The 18,558-nt window shown below is 40.0% G+C and overlaps 1 protein-coding gene across 1 annotated transcript; it reads right to left on the bottom strand.

Annotated features, from left to right (window-relative positions):
* Positions 1-634: 634 nt before the first annotated feature.
* Positions 635-16,667, bottom strand: LOC139467632 (probable glutamate receptor). The gene is made up of 11 exons (XM_071249158.1): positions 16,586-16,667; positions 14,789-14,893; positions 8,329-8,525; positions 7,674-7,814; positions 6,941-7,102; positions 6,683-6,783; positions 6,344-6,434; positions 5,191-5,509; positions 3,203-3,420; positions 2,368-2,633; positions 635-878 (listed from the first exon to the last, which is right to left on the bottom strand). The coding sequence occupies exons 1-11, from the start codon at positions 16,665-16,667 to the stop codon at positions 635-637; spliced, it is 1,926 nt and encodes a 641-aa protein (XP_071105259.1).
* Between the last annotated feature and the right edge of the window lie 1,891 nt (positions 16,668-18,558).

Below are 18,558 nucleotides of genomic sequence, written 5' to 3'. Positions count from 1 at the left end.
CACGGCGTAGGAAAGGTAAGTGTGAGAGAGAGCCCGAAGTGATGCAGGTCTCAGCAGTGTAACACTTCGGTGAAACTCACGAGCACGGGTTTGTGCTGCCAAACCTAGAAACAACCGGGATTCAAACCCATAATCATAGGTGTCTGGCGTGCCCAAGCCACGCAACTCTGCACAGCGAATTAAGATTCTTCGGTCTATCCGTTGTTGGGGTATGTATAATCTGGAATATGGTTAAACAAAAACAATAGAGTGTATAAGCATTCTAGATTTACAACTGCCAGCAGTGACCCAGTATGACCCTGACTGTTAACCCGCGCGGAATAGCTCTTCTCAGCACGTGGAGATGTTGTTCTGGTCAAGTTTGCCAGTGTATGAGGTATCATCGCAGTGATATATGCCCACTTACTTGCATATGTGGCCTCATCCTATACAACAATTGTCTTGGATACATCAGTATGTAGTACGAACAATTAGAACGGATAATGACTTTTATTGCATAACAACAGGTTTTTTTTATTATTGCACAACACTTAACACATTTATTTTTATTGCAACCCAACGTGTTATTTGAACAATCAAGTTTAAGGGACATGTGTCATGTTGGGGATGCTGACGTGAACATGCAAAGTGATAGCTAAGTATCTTTCAATGAAGCGATGTTCCTTCGTGGCATAATTTGAAACAAATAAGTCTCGCCCAGTAGCACCATGGAGGCAACAGATACACCGACAGCACAAGCTGCGAGGGCACTGTAGTAGTCGTGTACGTGTAGTGTAGACACGTCTACATCTATAGACTTGTCAGAACAGGACTCCTGGGTGGGAACCCACTTCCCATACCATTTAGGATACAGTCCCGTGTCCATCACAGACAACACCCTGTAATGAAAATACCGAAAGTACATGCATTTGCTCATGTTAGATTAACGTTATGCAGCTTTGGTTGCAGAATTGCAGTGCAGTTACTACTTGGATTTATTCTTCCAAGAGGTTTTAGTGAGGGGAACATAGCAGCAATGTATATTCTGCAAAGAAAGAAACACAAAGGTAAAGAGGAAAGAATAAGGTGTTACAGAAATTTGATGAAACGATGGAAATATCGCAAAAACAAAACCACGTGAGAGCCTGGCGCCGAAACACATCGACATGACACGCAACATCACAATTCTATAGCAAGGCACGTGAACAGAGAAAACATGACACGATTGACGGAAGCCCAACGCAATAACATCATCGGTCGAGTGCAAACAGAGGTATCATCTTTGGCCGTAGCCAGGTTTTTCCACGTAACACCAAGCACCATTACAAGACTGTTGAACAGTTATCAGACACACGGGACAACACGTGACCGTCACAGAATAGGGGAGATTCATACGGCTACGTGAATTACGGTCACCACGGCCAACTAAGGCAATACCAGGATTGCGTAGGATATCAGCCCAGGAAATGAGGAACCGTTTACGCGCTGAAGCTCTTCGCCCCAGACGACCAGTTCGCGATGGCATTTTGATGGACCTGCACGTCACTGATGTCAAGGTCACAGGGTATGGCCACAACTGTGATGGAGATTTGATTTAGTGACGCGTAACGTTTTATGGTTCGCCGTGCGGATGGTAGATGTCGTGTATACAGGTGTCTCGGGGGACGTTATGCACGAAACTGCACACAGGAAGTGGACAGATTTGGTGGTAGTAGTGTGGGTCGCCACCTTCTACACTAGTAAAACAGGCTTGGTGCAAGTTCTGGGGATTTAACGGCTCAACGTTATACGGATGAGATTTTTCGCCACGCGGCCTTTTCCAAAAAGACACAGGGCTAGACTGACAACAGCCTGTTCAGAAATCACAACATCAAGGTCCTGTCATGGCCCTCCATGTCTTCATATTTTAACCCAATCGAACATGTATTGGATGCACTGGATCAACGACTGCGAGCACGTCAGCAGTAGAATGGATGAACATTCCTCAATGCACAATTCGGTATCTCATTGCTTCCATGGAACGACGATGTCAGTTAGTTTTGGACTATAATGGTGGCCATACACGATATTGAGAACAGGGGTACTTCACATTGACATTCTACTGTTCCATGTGTGAGATATGGAACCTATTTCAATGACAATGATGTGTGCCAATTTTGAACAATAGATTACAATCTGATGATTATTGATATGACATATAAAATATACATTTAAATTCACGGGTTTCTGTTTATTTGCAGAGTATATTTAAGTCTCAGAGTCGGCCTAATTAGAAATTTATATTTGTCTGCATCATGCTCAATTTCGTGGAAGTTACATGCAGAAAAAGCTAGCGCGGGATTCGGTTGTAGGGATCTGAGGAAGGTCAAATTAAAGATATGTCCTTACTTTGAGTGGAAGAGTCTCGCTAGAGGAGAATGCAAAGGAAACGTCATGCTAGATACGGTTGGTAGGAAGGCTTCTTTCATCTTAGCAAGACTACATGTACCATTCATGATAACATCAGAAGCCACGTTTGACTGCATGTACGCAAAGTATCCCTCATGCAGTCGTTGTAGCTGGTACACGTAATCAGCATCTCCAGACTTGGGACCAACAGCATGTGTTTGTTGTATTTTCTTCCATATTTTTTTCAGCGTTGTCTGATTGGAGCTCTGAAGAAAACAAGCGTTGGCCTGTTCTTTACTTTGTACAGGTCTGTCCTGTTGTGAGGAAATCTAGGCATAGAGTAGAGTAGAAGAATCTTTCAAGGGAAGATAACTTTTCATCATTTGTCCTTATCGTACATTGGTACGATAAGTATTCCCTTAGTACATATGTACCAGAAACGATTGTGTATCTCTTTCTGAATTACAACAAACTTAAACAATTCAATAGTAAGTATTCATTGACAATCATTTATCAACTATCCCAGCTTACATGTTTGTGCACAAATAGTCACTTAATTGTTTGGTCAAATCAAGCGATTTAAGTTCTATTAGTATCATAGTCCATGCCAGTTGGACGTGTGTTATATTAATTGACACATTAATTACTACGATGCAAATCAATGTTACTTTATCATGTTTGACAAGAACGGAAGCGAGTTTCAACAGGTGTGTTGTCGCGACAAACTGTTACTGATCAAGAAGATGATTTGTCAAAACACCATTGCATCGTAGTCGACAATCATTTAATAGACATTGTGCAGATTAGTAGACAGCTAATTTCTTAAAACGCTCACCATTATAGCCAAACTAAGATAACTCCCAACAGGTGCCCCAATATCGTACACGTCTTGGTTAGCCAGCTCCTCCAGGGTACGGAATGGGACGACTGTTCTACTGACAGTGAGGAATGCCATAAGGTTACCTCTGTAGATAGCTGTCATGATGAGGCAGAACAACCACCAACAGCTGAACAGCATCCGCCCAGAGTCAAACATGGGGATGTCCACTGAGGCTAAAACAATTATGAATATAAATATTATAAACGATAGAATACGAGGTTTGATTCATATCCTTTTTGGTCCACACCTTCTTCATTATTTACGAAATTGTTTTCAATGTTATACACTCTTCAAAAAAGGAAACGCACAGGTTTTATGTAGTTCATTGAACTTGACTTAACAAAAAATACGGAATATAAATTGGATATATGTTATTGGAAAATGTTGGTGGCCTGATATTCGACAAACGGTGCGTCAAAACGCAGCCATTGTCGATTTGCAATGTTTTAAACGGCATTGTTTTCACATTTGTTCAAAAATGTCATGGAGGAAAAACACAGTAAAGCAAAATCCACGTGCGAGTTATGGCATTCGTAACTTGTGGTAGTGGCTATAAAAAGGCAAGCATAAGCCAATAATTTGTCATTCAGTTGTTCGAAAATGCCGAGACTCAGCGCTGCCGATCGGAACATCGCAATAGGGCGTATCCAAAGAGGGGAATCGCAGTGTTCTATTGCATGCCACTTCAACGTTCACCACAGCACCATTTGCCGCCTTTGGGACCGATACCCACAGTTCAATTCTACTGCACTTCGTCCAAGAACCGGCCGATCAAGAGTTACCACCCCTTGCACAGGATCACTAGATTCGACTGTTCCACCTATGTCATTGCAATGCCACAGCTACGGAGACTGCAGGACGCATCCCTGGTTTGAGGAGTATATCGGATCAGACTGTCAGGAACCATCCTCGCGAGGCTGGAATCGGACCCAGAAGACCAGTTATCATGCCTGTTTTGCCGACGCTTGCGTTGGTGCCATACCTTACAGCCTTGGACGTTTGAGAAACTGGAGACGAGTGTGGTTTAGCGATGAATCATGATTTCTTCTTCACCAGCAAGATGGAAGACAACGTGTTTATCATCGTCGAAATGAGCGTTTAGCTCCACTGGCGGCAGCGCGTGGCGGTAGTGTCATGGTGTGTGTGTGTGTGTGTGTGTGTGTGTGTGTGTGTGTGTGTGTGTGTGTGTGTGTGTGTGTGTGTGTGTGTGTGTGTGTGTGTGCCGCAGACACTCCCCAACTGGCCAACGCGTCGCAATCAGAATGGCGCAGAATCCCGCAGGACAGAATTCGTACACTTATCCAGTCAGTGCCGAGGAGATGCAGAGCCGTGATTGCTGCCCGTGGCGGTCACACGAGATACGAGTTCAGCGCAACCCTGTGGCCTTATGTGACATGACAATGACCAGTTTTCAATGCCTTTGTACAACGACAACATGTGACTATCGAGCTCCAAAATCTATTATATTAAATTAAAGTCTACCTTTCCGTGTCTTTTTCTGAAGAGTGTATATGTGAATGACACTTTTAAGACCTAATTGCATTGGTAAAAATATGGTTCATATATCTTTTTTAAGAAACTCCATGGCCGAGGACTTGCTCACAGTAATCCTTTCTCCTCAGGCATAAAATATCGACAATGTTCACGCATTTTAGTTACACGTATGTATTTAGTCAAGTCAGAAGTCCAAAACTTGCAAGCTTACGAAGGAAAAGACAGGTTGAACGAAATACTTACATATTATCTCACATACCATTTTCATTCAAATTCCCCTACATATTATCCGAAGAGTTGTATACTATGACGTTAACTAGGTATTGTATGGCATAACGTATGGTTAACTAGGTATAGTGGTAACTTGAATATAATTTCACCAAGTTAACTTTTTTTACCGGAGAACATTGATTCATTTCTTGTCGGAACAATATGTGTTAACCACTCACCCTGATTCAGAGGAGGCATGATTCCCATCAAAAGACCACCAGAACAAACGGAGTTTTTCATTATTCGCCCATCTTGAGATGGATCAGGGGTTGACTTAAGCAGACATACGTGTAGCAGTCCAACGGTGAGCATCACAACAACTCCAACAATGTAGACCTCCCATTTAAAACAAGAGATCAACACTTTCCATATCTTGCTTTCATCTTGCGATGTTTTATAGATCACTGTTGAGTATTCCATGAGTACAGGATATGTAAACTCCATCACCTCAGCACGTTCAATGTTAAATGCATAGGGAACAGAACACATGTCTGCTTCCTGGAATAACACGAAGTGAGTGGTGCAATCAACTTTGAGATGTGCAGGCAGTTTAAATTCTTGCAGGTTGTGTATTTCACAGATAGTCATCTTGATTACGACATTAACATTTCAACATCAACATGAAAAAATTCTCTGGCTTTCACAGCATCTGCTATTTGGCGATATCATGTCAAATGTCATGTTCATTTATTCATAAATATACTCTTCTTCCCGAGGCAAGGGCGTTAACTGATTAATATAGTCCAGTTTCCACTCTTGCCGAACTAGGCTGGACTGCCGGAGTTATATTTTGGCTTGACCAATGAGTGTTTGCATAGTCCAATCACAATCATGTAGAGAACAAGACATCCGGTTCGCAAAAAACAAAGTGCATGATTTGCAATGCATGTGTACCGCCAACTGGGTATCGACAGACATTTTTTCATGTTTTTAATCCAGGTGCTTCAGTGATTTGATGCACTTCACGAGTTAAGACCCGGTTTATTACAATATCTATAGATCTTGATTATCAATCAGATCAGATCGTCTTGACTAGGCGCCGCCATGTTGTCTGAAGCAAATGCAAGTGCTTTGAGAAGTCGTATATGATTGGTCAATAGGAGGGACATAACGAACCACTGGTGGCGCTGCGATCAAGCCTGGAAATTCTAGCCTGGTTCGGCTTAACGCCCTTGGTTAACGCCCTTGCCCCGGGAAGATGAAATATCACCAGTGTCATTCGGGTTATATTCTGAGAATTTCATAGAGACGTCATGCTTGTAACATCATCTGCACATTGGAAAGCACGATAAAAAGTCATACAGTTCACCTCCCTGTAAAACAAAAATCTACCTCTCTTTGGAGCAGGCCTACAATTCCCGTCCAATTCCCGTCTTCGGTCTTGTGTCCCCACAAGTTGTCCGGGGGCTCGATGTACTTGTAACTAGTAACAGATCGTGATTTCACCACAAACTTGCATAGGGTGTTATTCATAACACATGTCAAGAAAATTAGAAAAGGGTGAATATTTCAGCAGAATGTTACTTGTAGCTTTTGCTATCATAAGTTTCATAATTATATATAATCACACCACGCTAAAGTTTGATGTAGTATCAATTCTGGTTAGAATTTTTACCAATAATATATTTAACCAACGATTCCTGCTTCTCAAACAGATCAAGACACAGTTACCTGAAATTGAAGCTTTTTGAAAGGTAGTCCATGTATTCACCGGATATACCACTATAGGTAACGATGCCACTGTCTCGCTCCTTTACACTGAAGGGTTTCCACTGGCAAAATCAAAACAGGAAAACACATAACTGTGTGTCAGTAATTTGTATGAGGTATGTATATATAACATGTTTGTTAGCTATATTGTGGAAGCCAAGTCACTAATCACGATCAATCAGTGGGCGTATCACATTAGCATAATATATGTATTACTACCTCAAGCGCCACAACCATAAGTTTTCTTCCATTGAGACCAAATCTAGTATTAGGGAACACCGTGGAGTTGTTTAGGCTGATTGTGCTGCCTCTGTCAAGAATGTCCCACTGTCTACCTTCCTTCGCCCAGAGCAACGTGGCGACCTCGTTTATCGTTGTATTCTACAAATATGAAAGTTGAAAACTAAACAATACTTTCATGTTGTTTAAGGGTAAAGTTGGCAAATAGTGTGTGAGTGAGTTTGGTTTAATGCCGCTTTTGACAACAGTTGAGTTTTATCACAGCATCAGTTGAATGTGGGAAGAATGGTTAACCCATGACCATGGGTTCTCTGGGGCAACTATGCAAAGTGACTCTGAGATTATGACTCTTGGTTTCGTACTATCATACCGATTAAATCAAACTTAAATTATCACACAATTGCGCGATGTGCATGACTTTACAAATATACTGATATGATATATGTCCGATTTACTATGCAGAAGTTTAGTTTGAAACTTGAATGCTTAGTTATCTTAACCTGAACAAACACTTTAACTGCACAACTTCTTGGAGACAAAAAGATACATTCTTTACCTTAATGTATTTGATATTTATTATGTTACGCCCGTCAGTTCTACATTTATATGTTCTTGTGATGTGATTCTCGAAGACTCTGAACAAATCGCAAGCAGCAAGATATTGTGACATAGAGACGTGAACGCGAATATGGTCTAAGATAGGTGAACCTACCTTGTTATCGGTCAGTAAGATAACATTGTCCATCTTCAAATTTGTGACAGCAATGCCTGTGTTGTCATTTGGAATGAGAATCCACTTAGAAAAATGTCTCAACACAGACTGCTTGCCGACCTTCATATCAAGCTCCAGCCCCTGAAAAACGGACATGCAAGTTCATCTACAAGTATTGTTAAGATCACAGCTACAGTGACAAGAATATGTCTTAACACGTATTCTGTATTTTCTGTATACTGATATTTCTTCGCGAAATTAAGGTGTTGGTGTCAGAGCAACAACATCCATTGGAAGTATGAAGTTTGCCGCCATGCATGTAACAAACCTTAAGAAATATACTAATATATAGAAATGCACATGGTATGTAGGTATGTTTCAACCTTGGCAAGACTGCAAGAGCTTAATGAATGTGTCTATTATATACGCGTTTATTCCTCCCGTCGCAAGAGCTTGTACAGGGCAGCTAGTATGTACGTATATCCTTTACCGTGGCAAGAGCTTGTTGAGTGCACCTGGTATATACGTAAATACCTATCGTGGCAAGAACATGTTGAGTGCATCTAGTATCTACTACATTCCTTTAGTGGAAAGAGTTTAGTGCGTGCATCTTGTATGCAAGAACATGTGTATATACATGTACGTATGTTCTTACCGTGACTAGAGCTTGTTGAATGCACCTTGCCGAGCAGGACAGGACAACGTTGAGCCTTCTGCGCATCATATCGATATTCCCATGCTGAACCAAGTCGTCAATGACTGATGTCAAGTCATCCTGAAATGTATCCTCTCCCGTAAACTGTATTTTTGTTCGATGCGTCAAGTTACCAGTGAGTTTGTATAGACAGGTATCTGAAGTGTGAAAGTGTAAATGTGCATGGTCATTGCATTAATTTTCATTAAGCATTATTTTAGAAATTAACGACACGTGGTCGTTATTCTTCCTACACTGTTTTATTGAACGATAAACAACGATCACAAGTCGTTTATTTCTTATATGAGATATCAACGTTATGTTCAGCCCATTGAAGGATGTTGATAAATGTGCAACTTTTTAAAATAGTTACCTAACTTTAATAATGATGACTCCCTGAATAGAATCCGACCTCGTCAATGTCAGATAAGTCCATTTTATGAACAGGTTCGTTACGTTTTGTCGCATATTCTCTGTACCTTTCGTCTCCTAAATCCGATTGTCATATCCCTCCCACGTTTGGATGCGATCGTTCGGCTACTACGTTTTTCTGAGGAACCCCAGCTGCATCTATGGAGGACAACTCGCAAGACACTTCCCGCTCAAAAATTACGTCGTCCAATATTTGACGTCATCAAATTAGAAGCGCATATCCGAATATCCAGAAATGAAGTCACGATGGAACATTTCTTTTAGTGTGAAATAAACCACGCTTCGTTCTTCATTGCTCTTTGCGATTTATTGCGTAGCTATCTTATATTTAGTTTGTAGAGAACTGCTTTGCGTGATTTGCGTGTTTATTTACTATTACCACTGTGTGTACATTATGGACATCTACTCACCAACTGTTTTGTTATCGACTGGTTTCAGCCACTGTAATGATAAGTGTTAATGTCAACAGAAGTCCATTAATCTATATTAAGTAGTCATACCCAAGCAGTATCTAGCAGCTAAGCCAACGAGAGTGCTCCCCCTTGAGTAGTAACAAGATGGCCACCATGCTGACCACATGGTCTGAATAAAAGGGCTTTTTAACACGAAGTACCTTTCTTCAGTTATTGTTACAAACCACTACATGGTGTCAGAAGTAAGTCTACCCATCAAAGAAGTTACTGACAACAATAATGAATAACTTGGAGCCTCCCAAACCTTTGGAACTTGCTGGAAATGTGAGTGAAAACTGGCGCCGTTTCAAGCAAGCATGGGAATGCTACTACACCATTACTGTTGATGGTAAAAACAAACTTGATGTATACAAGTCATCTTTATTGCTGCATTGCATTGGAGAAAATGCCAGAGAAGTATTTAATTCTTTTGAATGGGTTGAAGAGGAAGATAAACAGAAAGTTGAAAAAATCTTAGAAAAATTTGAGCAGTACTGTGTTCCCAGAAAAAATGTGACATTTGAGAGATACAAATTTTTTACATGTTCACAAAAGGCAGACCAGACAATAGATCAGTATGTTAGTGAATTGCAACAAAAAGCTAAATCTTGTGAATTTGGACAACTCAAAGACAGTTTGGTTAGAGACAGAATGGTGTGTGGCGTGTACAACAGTGCTTATCGAGAGAAATTACTGCGTGATGATAGATTAACTCTTTCAAAAGCAATAGACACATGTCGTGCTGCAGAAATGGCAAGTTGTCAAGCTAAAGAAGTAAGTGAAGATTGTGCAGTTCATTACATAAAATCCAAACCAAAGTCAAAACCAAAACAGAAAATGAACTACAAGCAAACAAGTAAACAAGAAACAGTAAAACAAGAGCTTTGTGGACGGTGTGGAAGAAATCATACCCGAAAACAGAAATGTCCAGTATCTGGTCAAAAGTGTTTGAAATGTGGTCTTCTCGGACATTTTGCTACACAATGTAGATCTCATTCAGGTCGATCCCGACGTGTCTATGATATTGATGCAGAAGCATGTGATTATCCACCAGAAGATGCAGAATTCTTCGTTGATGTTGTGGATACAGACAGTCAGAGGGTCTCTAACTCAAAGGCTTGGATGATGTCACTTGACATAAATGGAACACAGGTACCCCTCAAACTTGACAGCGGCTCAGACATGAACCTCATCAGCTTGTCACAGTGGAATAAACTAAAATACCAGCCACCATTAGAACCTCCTAAGATGAGCCTAAAAGCTTATGGTGGAATTGACATACCTGTTGAAGGACAGGCAGAACTCACAGTCACCTACAAAGGTAAACCATACAAGACTGTATTCATGGTAACGCCAGACAACAATAGATGTATCCTTGGTGTGGAGGATTGTGAGAGACTGAACTTGGTTCGTAGAGTTTACGAAATCAATGTTGATGAGAAAAATTTGAACAGCCAGAATTCTACAAAGCCAGAAGATATTCTAAGTGAATATCAAAATGTATTCACAGGGCTAGGATGCTTTCCTGGTGAACATACCATAAAAGTGGACAAAGAAGTCACACCAGTCATAGAAGCTTGTAGAAAAGTGCCATTTGCTCTCCATGATCAACTTAAAGAAGAGTTGAACAGAATGAAATCACTTGGAGTGATCACAGAGGTTACAGAACCTACTGAATGGGTTAGTTCGATGGTGATTGTGCACAAGAAACAAGGGAAATTGAGAATATGCCTAGATCCTCGCAATTTGAATCTAGCAGTTCAGAGAGAACACTATAAACTCCCAACTCGTGAAGAAGTGATGTCGCAGTTTGCTGGTGCTAAAGTGTTTAGCAAGCTGGACGCCTCCTCAGGCTTTTGGCAAATGAAGCTAGATCATGCCAGCTCAATGCTGACAGCATTCAACACACCATTTGGGAGATACCGTTATCTCAGACTCCCATTTGGTATTTCAAGTGCGCCAGAAGTGTATCATCGAACCATACATCAACTCTTCGAGCACATTAGAGGTGTAGACACCAGTATGGATGACATGATCATCTTTGGTAAAGACACCAGAGAGCACAACGAGCGACTGAAAGCAGTACTTCAGAAGTGTAGAGACAGTGGTCTGAAATTGAATAGAGAGAAATGTGAAGTGGGTGTCACAGATCTTACCTTCCTGGGAGATAGGATTTCTGTTGATGGACTCAAACCAGACCCTAACAAGGTGAAAGCCATCATGGATCTTCAGAAACTCACAGAAAAGAAGGAACTGCAACGGTTCCTTGGGATGGTTAATTACCTAGGAAGGTACATTTAAGACCTCTCAACAAAATCAGCACCACTTAGGCAGCTGTTGGAAAAAGACAGTCATTGGTCTTGGTCTCATGAACAGGACAAATCATGGGAAGAACTTCGAAACCTCATCTCACAAAGACCGGTTCTTCAATTCTATGATACCAAGAAACCCATCAAAGTGTCTACAGATGCATCAAAACATGGACTTGGTGCCATACTGCTGCAGCAACATGAAGATGCATGGATGCCAGTAGCATATGCGTCAAGGGCGATGACCACTGCAGAGACTCACTACGCACAGATCGAGAAGGAAGCACTAGCATTGTGTTTTGGAGCTGAACGGTTCCATCAATATGTGTATGGGAGAAAGTTTCTCACAGAAACTGACCATAAACCACTGATTCCCATCTTCAAGAAAGCTCTGAATGACTGTCCTCCACGTATTCAACGTTTCCATCTTCGCATGCAGAAATATGACATGGAGGTAATGTACACTCCTGGTCGAGAGATGTATGCAGCAGATACCCTGTCAAGGAACTTTCCTAGTGATCAATCACCCACCAGTACAACTGAAGCAGATGTACAAATGTATCTTGACAGTATCTTGTCAACAGTGCAGGTGTCAACCGACAGATTCGCACAGATCAGAGCAGAAAGCACCATAGATCCAGAAATGACAGCTCTAAAAGCAATCATCTTGACAGGTTGGCCTAATGAACATTCACAGTGCCTAAGAAACCTGGATGATTTCTGGAATTATCGAGATGAACTTTCATGTATTGACGGAGTAGTCTTCAAAGGCAACCGCATCGTCATTCCCAAAGGTATGCGGAAACTGATGTTGCAGAAAATACATGCAGGACATCTGGGTCAAGAAAAATGCAAGCAGAGAGCTAGAGAAGTTCTATTCTGGCCTCGAATGAATCATGACGTAGATGTCATGGTAAGTGGATGTGAGACGTGCTTGAACTATCGTCATCGTCATCAACCTGAACCACTATCACCTCACCCAGTAGCTACTCAGCCATGGCAGTATGTCTCCACTGATCTTTTTGAACTCTACTCAAAAGACTATCTTTTAGTTGTGGACGCATACTCTAACTTCCCAGAAGTCATTGCTTTGTCAAATCAGTCCAGCCAAGCCGTCATCAAAGCACTACGATCCATATTTGCCAGACATGGTTCACCAGTTGAACTGTTCAGTGATAACGGACCATGTTATGCAAGTGCAGAATTTGCAGATTTTGCTGTTGAATGGGACTTTAAACACTCTACATCTAGTCCTAAATACCCCCAGTCAAACGGTCTTGCAGAACGCACAGTCCAGACTGTCAAAAACATCTTGAAAAAGTGCATTGACAGTGGGGAGGATCCTCATCTAGGACTGCTCGCCTATCGTACCACACCTCTAGCTGGTAGTTTCTCTCCGTCACAGCTGTTAATGAATCGGACAATCAGGTCCAATCTCCCACTGAAGAAAGATCTCCTTCAGTCAAGTACACCTGATCCAGATCAAGTCATCAAACACAAGCTGGTTTCGAAAGAGGAACAAAAGTACTACTTCGACCAGAAAGCATCTCCTCTATCTCTACCCCAGTTAGAACCAGGTAGCAGTGTGAGAGTTTATCGAGACACAAATAATGACTGGAAAAAAAAAGGTAAAATAGTGCAAAAGGTAGCACCAAGATCCTACCTTGTGCAAACAGAGGGAGGTGGAAGACTGAGACGAAATCGCCGTGATCTCCTCCTTACTCCTCATGACAACACACCTCGCATTACAACTAACCAGCCTGCAACAACAACAACAACTACAACTTGCTTGACAACTCCCGAAGCACAGCAGAGTGGTACTACAACACGATCTGGCCGAGTCATCAACAAGCCATCTCGTCTGATCGAAACCGAGTGATGTGTGAATTCTGAACTGTTAAAGTTTCATGTTTCGGAAGTTGATTTTCAGTAGACAAGGTTTTTGTCAGAGACTTTAATTGAGTTTAGTTTAAGTTCTAAAGTTAAGAGAATGGCAAGCCATCATAAATGTGCAAACTGAATGACAAGAAGAGACACTCATCAGGAAGGAACTGAACATGATCAATTTGACATGATGTGTCATTTTAAGCACTCATTGAAAAAGAAAAGAAAAGAAATTAAACTTATCTATTGTTGATGTGCTTAGCCAGGCTTTAAAGTGTTTACATTGTTACCAGTTTAATTCAGAGTTTATATAATGTTAATTTCAACTTAGAAAGGGAGATGTAATGATAAGTGTTAATGTCAACAGAAGTCCATTAATCTATATTAAGTAGTCATACCCAAGCAGTATCTAGCAGCTAAGCCAACGAGAGTGCTCCCCCTTGAGTAGTAACAAGATGGCCACCATGCTGACCACATGGTCTGAATAAAAGGGCTTTTTAACACGAAGTACCTTTCTTCAGTTATTGTTACAAACCACTACAGCCACCATCTAGAATAATTTATACAATATGAACTGTATAGAATGTGTACATTAACATCGCATGCACGATTTGCAAGCTTCACATAAATATATTGCTCTGATTTTGTCTTGTCAAATGCTGAAGTTCGATAATGATCTCAATAATCTCTGTTCACCTTAATGGCACATAATAACCATTCTGAGGATGCTTGGTTCTCTGAGCAAAATATGATCACACTCCCATGCAGTGAAATAACAAGGTGGTTTATTTGTGTATTGACATACTCAAACCATTGCTATTTAACAAAAGTGTATTATAATAAACTAAAGGAAAAACTGAAGTATACCGAGCTGTTGTTTTATACTGTAATTCAAAATTGAAAGAACTGTTATAAATTCGATTATTTATATCTATTCATCACTCATTTCTGCAACAGGTTATAAATACATGTAATAATATGTGACTGGGTAATTTTGTCTAAAAAGTAAACTGGTTCAATGAAGAATTGCGTAAGAAATGAATTTGCAACCACATACCCATATCATGTTTGAAATGTTGTAATTATGTGCCGAAAAATAAAAACATAAGCAAAATTATATTTTAAAAAATAAATATTCTTTGAGTGTTGGCTAAGCGCGAGTACAATTCATTTTTATCATTTACTTAGATATTTTCAATTGACAATGAAACTGATATATAGTTTATCATTCTCGTAATTCGAAGACCAAAACTAAGACATGTGTATCATACATGCATGTTGTTATCATAATTTGGGAAAACACCTCTCTGTCTTTTATCTACTATAATCTCTGAATCTTCGTACCTTGTTCGCCATCGTAAATAATGTAGACAGTTTCCATCTTCTCCATTAAGATGATGTTTGAAACGGCAGCCATTGTATGACAGTCAGTTTCTGGTGGATTTGTGCCTGACAAAACAAACCTTATGATTATGACACCGCATGGAATTCTTAGCCTGTACTTCGTTTTTCCCCTTTCTGTGTTACTTTGTAATGACAGCATTATCTGTTTTTGGTTATTGAGAGATTGATTATCTTTGCCGATGTTTATTTATGGAACATGATTGGTGAGACATTATTGATATTTGTATTTTGTGCATTTCATCATCATTGTTTTAATAGTTTCTGATCAGAAAACCACGAACAAGAAAAAAAGCAAGACAGAAGGAGCCGACACCAAATGGCAAATAATCAGTAAGAAAAACGTACAACTTTATGAATAACAACTTCTGGTTTATAGCATATAACGACGTTTCGATTCGTGTCTATTTCTTAAATAGATCTTTATAGGCAGACGGAATGTAATACCCTTGATCTCTGTTGATCAAAGTTTTGTGACAGCGGATTTCTATATCTTCTGAGAGTTTTCTTTTGGGGAAGTCCTTATGTTTTGTTGAGAGGATTTGGACTTTGTCAAAATGAATTTCAATGTGTATGGAATTTTTGCTTGTAAGCCCATGAAGATCTACTTAAGCAATAGACTAGTTAAATTAGGATCCAATCAGCCTGTCACAACTGTATAAACCCTTTAATCCTCACCCTCACTGTATATCTGTGCTTCATCGTTAATCTTACTGTACATTTGGTTTCATCAAATCATCTACTTGTTATCTATTACCGTTGTTGTCAATGTTCATCTGCTGCTTATCACAACATGTCGTGCATATATACCTTGGTTGTTGTCACTCCAGCTTGATAACGGTGTAAGAATCTACACCAAAACGTCGCTATATGCAATAAACCAGAAGTTGTTATCCATAACGTTGTACGACAATCAAACAATTAACACCACTTTGAACAGTATTTCAGTTATATTCTTGTTGTATGCATCAGTAATGCACATATATTCCTACCGTAGTAAGGGCTTGTTGCATACATTGGTATATGCACGTGTATTCCCACCATGGCAAGTGCTTGTTGAATGCATCTGGTATATAGATATTTCCTCTCGGTACCAGAGAACAAATTATGAGTGAGTGGGTTATTTTTTACGCCACTTTGAGGAGTGTTTCAGTTAAGCTATGCGGCGTTATGGGGTGTGAGGTTTGAGGGGTGGTTCCGAAGTGACGCACTTCATAGACAGCATAGGACCATAGTACATTTTGGGAACGTAACTCTGTTCAGTGAATTGGCTAGATATCACTAGATATGTTATTCAGATGCAGGTTGATAGAAGATATGGGGCGGTCGGGTAGCCTAGTGTTTAAAGCGCTCGCTCGTCACGCCGAAGACCCGGGTTCGATTCCCGACATTGGTACAATGTGTGAAGCCCATTTCTGGTGTCCCCCGCCGTGATATTGCTGGAATATTGCTAAAAGCGGCGTAAAACCATATTCACACCCTCACTGATAGAAGATATAACCTCCTTATCAATGTCGTGATAACGAGGACGATTTGAGTATCGAGTAACCACAGATAAAATCCATGTTTCTATTGAGGCTAGTTATTATCTAATGTTCGTTGGATGTGATAAAGCATTGATGAGCATTATGTGGCGGGGATTATTATAACGTCATTATTAACATGTATGATGTTGCCGTATGAAGCGAAATAATTACACTACTAAAGTGAAATCGTAAACATTAACGTAATCTGACTTACCTGTGTTCCAACGTGTCTGTGTTATCTGTTGAACCGTCGAAACACATTGGACCAGGATACCCAGAAACAACGGGAACAACATCTCTAGAACAACGAGGCCGTGAATACAGAAGACCTGGGTGTTTATATACTTTATATTAATCAATAGGATACACTTTGGAGCCAAAAAGACAAATCACATATGTGTACTTTTGAGTGATGAACAAGTTTTACGAGAATCGTACTTACCATTCATATTTTATTTTATAGCCAAAGAGCTAATGGCATATTACTGCAAGATGATTTTTTGTCTTTTTCGCAAACCAGGTGGTTTTGAAAGTCATTAGCTAAGTGATGATGGGTAATTGGTGCGTCTGCTAAATGAGAAAGGCTTTAACAATTGTTTATGGATCAACAAAACGCGGCACTCGGCTCAACAGAGTAAAGAAGCCTGCTTGTTAATATATGTTAAAGCTATAGATATATAGATAGATGGATAGATAAAATGCGAAAGTCCAAAGTTGATCTCTATCATATACTCTATCGGTCCCACCATTGTGATTTTCAGAAGTACATGTATATCCAAGCTCTTTCCAAGTGCACGACATCGTCGTTACAATCCCGTTAAAATCGCTGACACCAGTGTTGAAGCCGCCATTACAAGAATCTGGAAATTTGCCCTCTGACCCTAAATGTAGTGACAATTATATTTTGGGATATGTCTTTGGGCATGCCATCCTGATGAATTTGAAAGGTTTTACGACTAACTATATTCTAGATGAATTTTCGTTTTGTTTGTTTCATCAGATTGGTCTTTCTAGAGATGAACGCTTCCTGATGAGTTTGAAAGGTTTTACGACTAACTATATTCTAGATGAATTTTCGTTTTGTTTGTTTCATCAGATTGGTCTTTCTAGAGATGAACGCTTCTGTCCATTTTGTGTAGTCTGTGTAATTGAAACACGGACTTTTTGGCATTGAATGTCAGTATTATTCAGATCTAAGAAATAGTCTTATACCTAAATATTACCATTCCCAACCTTCATTTGATAAATTTTGCACTCTTATGTCTTGCCAAAACGAACATGTTATTAATGAATTAGCTCACTATATTTTTCTTGCTTGTAAGAAACAACAATAATTTTTCAAATGTATGCAATAATTCAATTGTTTCACTATGTATATCACTTGTATTATCTGGCTCTATTGTTGTAATCCACTGTATCCATATTGTATAATGGGCCGGTGGACTCTTTACTGAAAATAAACTCATTCCATTCTATAAACATTTGTTGAATCTTGACTGATTATTCTGAGATTATCTCTCATATTCTTAGTTGGACAGAGAGTGAGTGAGTGAGTTTGATTTTACTCCGCTTTTAGCAATATTCCAACAATATCACGGCGGGGGACACCTGAAATGGGCTTCACACATTGTACCAATGTCGGGAATCGAACCCGGGCCTTCAGCGTGACGAGCCAACGCTTAAACCACTAGGCTACCCGACCGCCCAGTTAGAAAGAGAAAAGTGATAGTCACCAAAGGTTGACGCTGCTGGAATGTTGTTCAACATGAAGGGAAAATTGACTGTTGGAAAGTTGAAGTCATCCCACTTGTCATGCAGTCTTGTGGATAATTGATCTAAATCAAATATATGACCAAATTGATGCACCATTATGCAATTAAACGAGCAATATGCCTAACATAATATATAAATTATATCCTGTTCTGTCGACACTTTTTTTAACCATTCGATTTTTAATGTAAATAATCAGTAGCATAACTTCATATTCCATGGATGCAGACTGAATCGAGTTAGGGACATCGATTCAGTTACAGTTTGCTTATGATTTATAGGCTTTGTTCAGCAACGCTATATATTGTCAGTGAATGCTGCATATTTGACAAATAGTCCTTCTGACCGACATTTGAGCAGAGGCTAACTCGTTGAGTCAGTTCTTTATGAAGATACATGCATTCAGTACCACGATGT

The sequence above is a fragment of the Haliotis cracherodii genome, unplaced genomic scaffold (assembly GCF_022045235.1).
Source record: "Haliotis cracherodii isolate W230 unplaced genomic scaffold, xgHalCrac1.p SCAF_2, whole genome shotgun sequence".
In the NCBI taxonomy this organism is placed as follows: domain Eukaryota; kingdom Metazoa; phylum Mollusca; class Gastropoda; order Lepetellida; family Haliotidae; genus Haliotis; species Haliotis cracherodii.
This window is presented reverse-complemented; position numbering and strand designations above follow the sequence as displayed.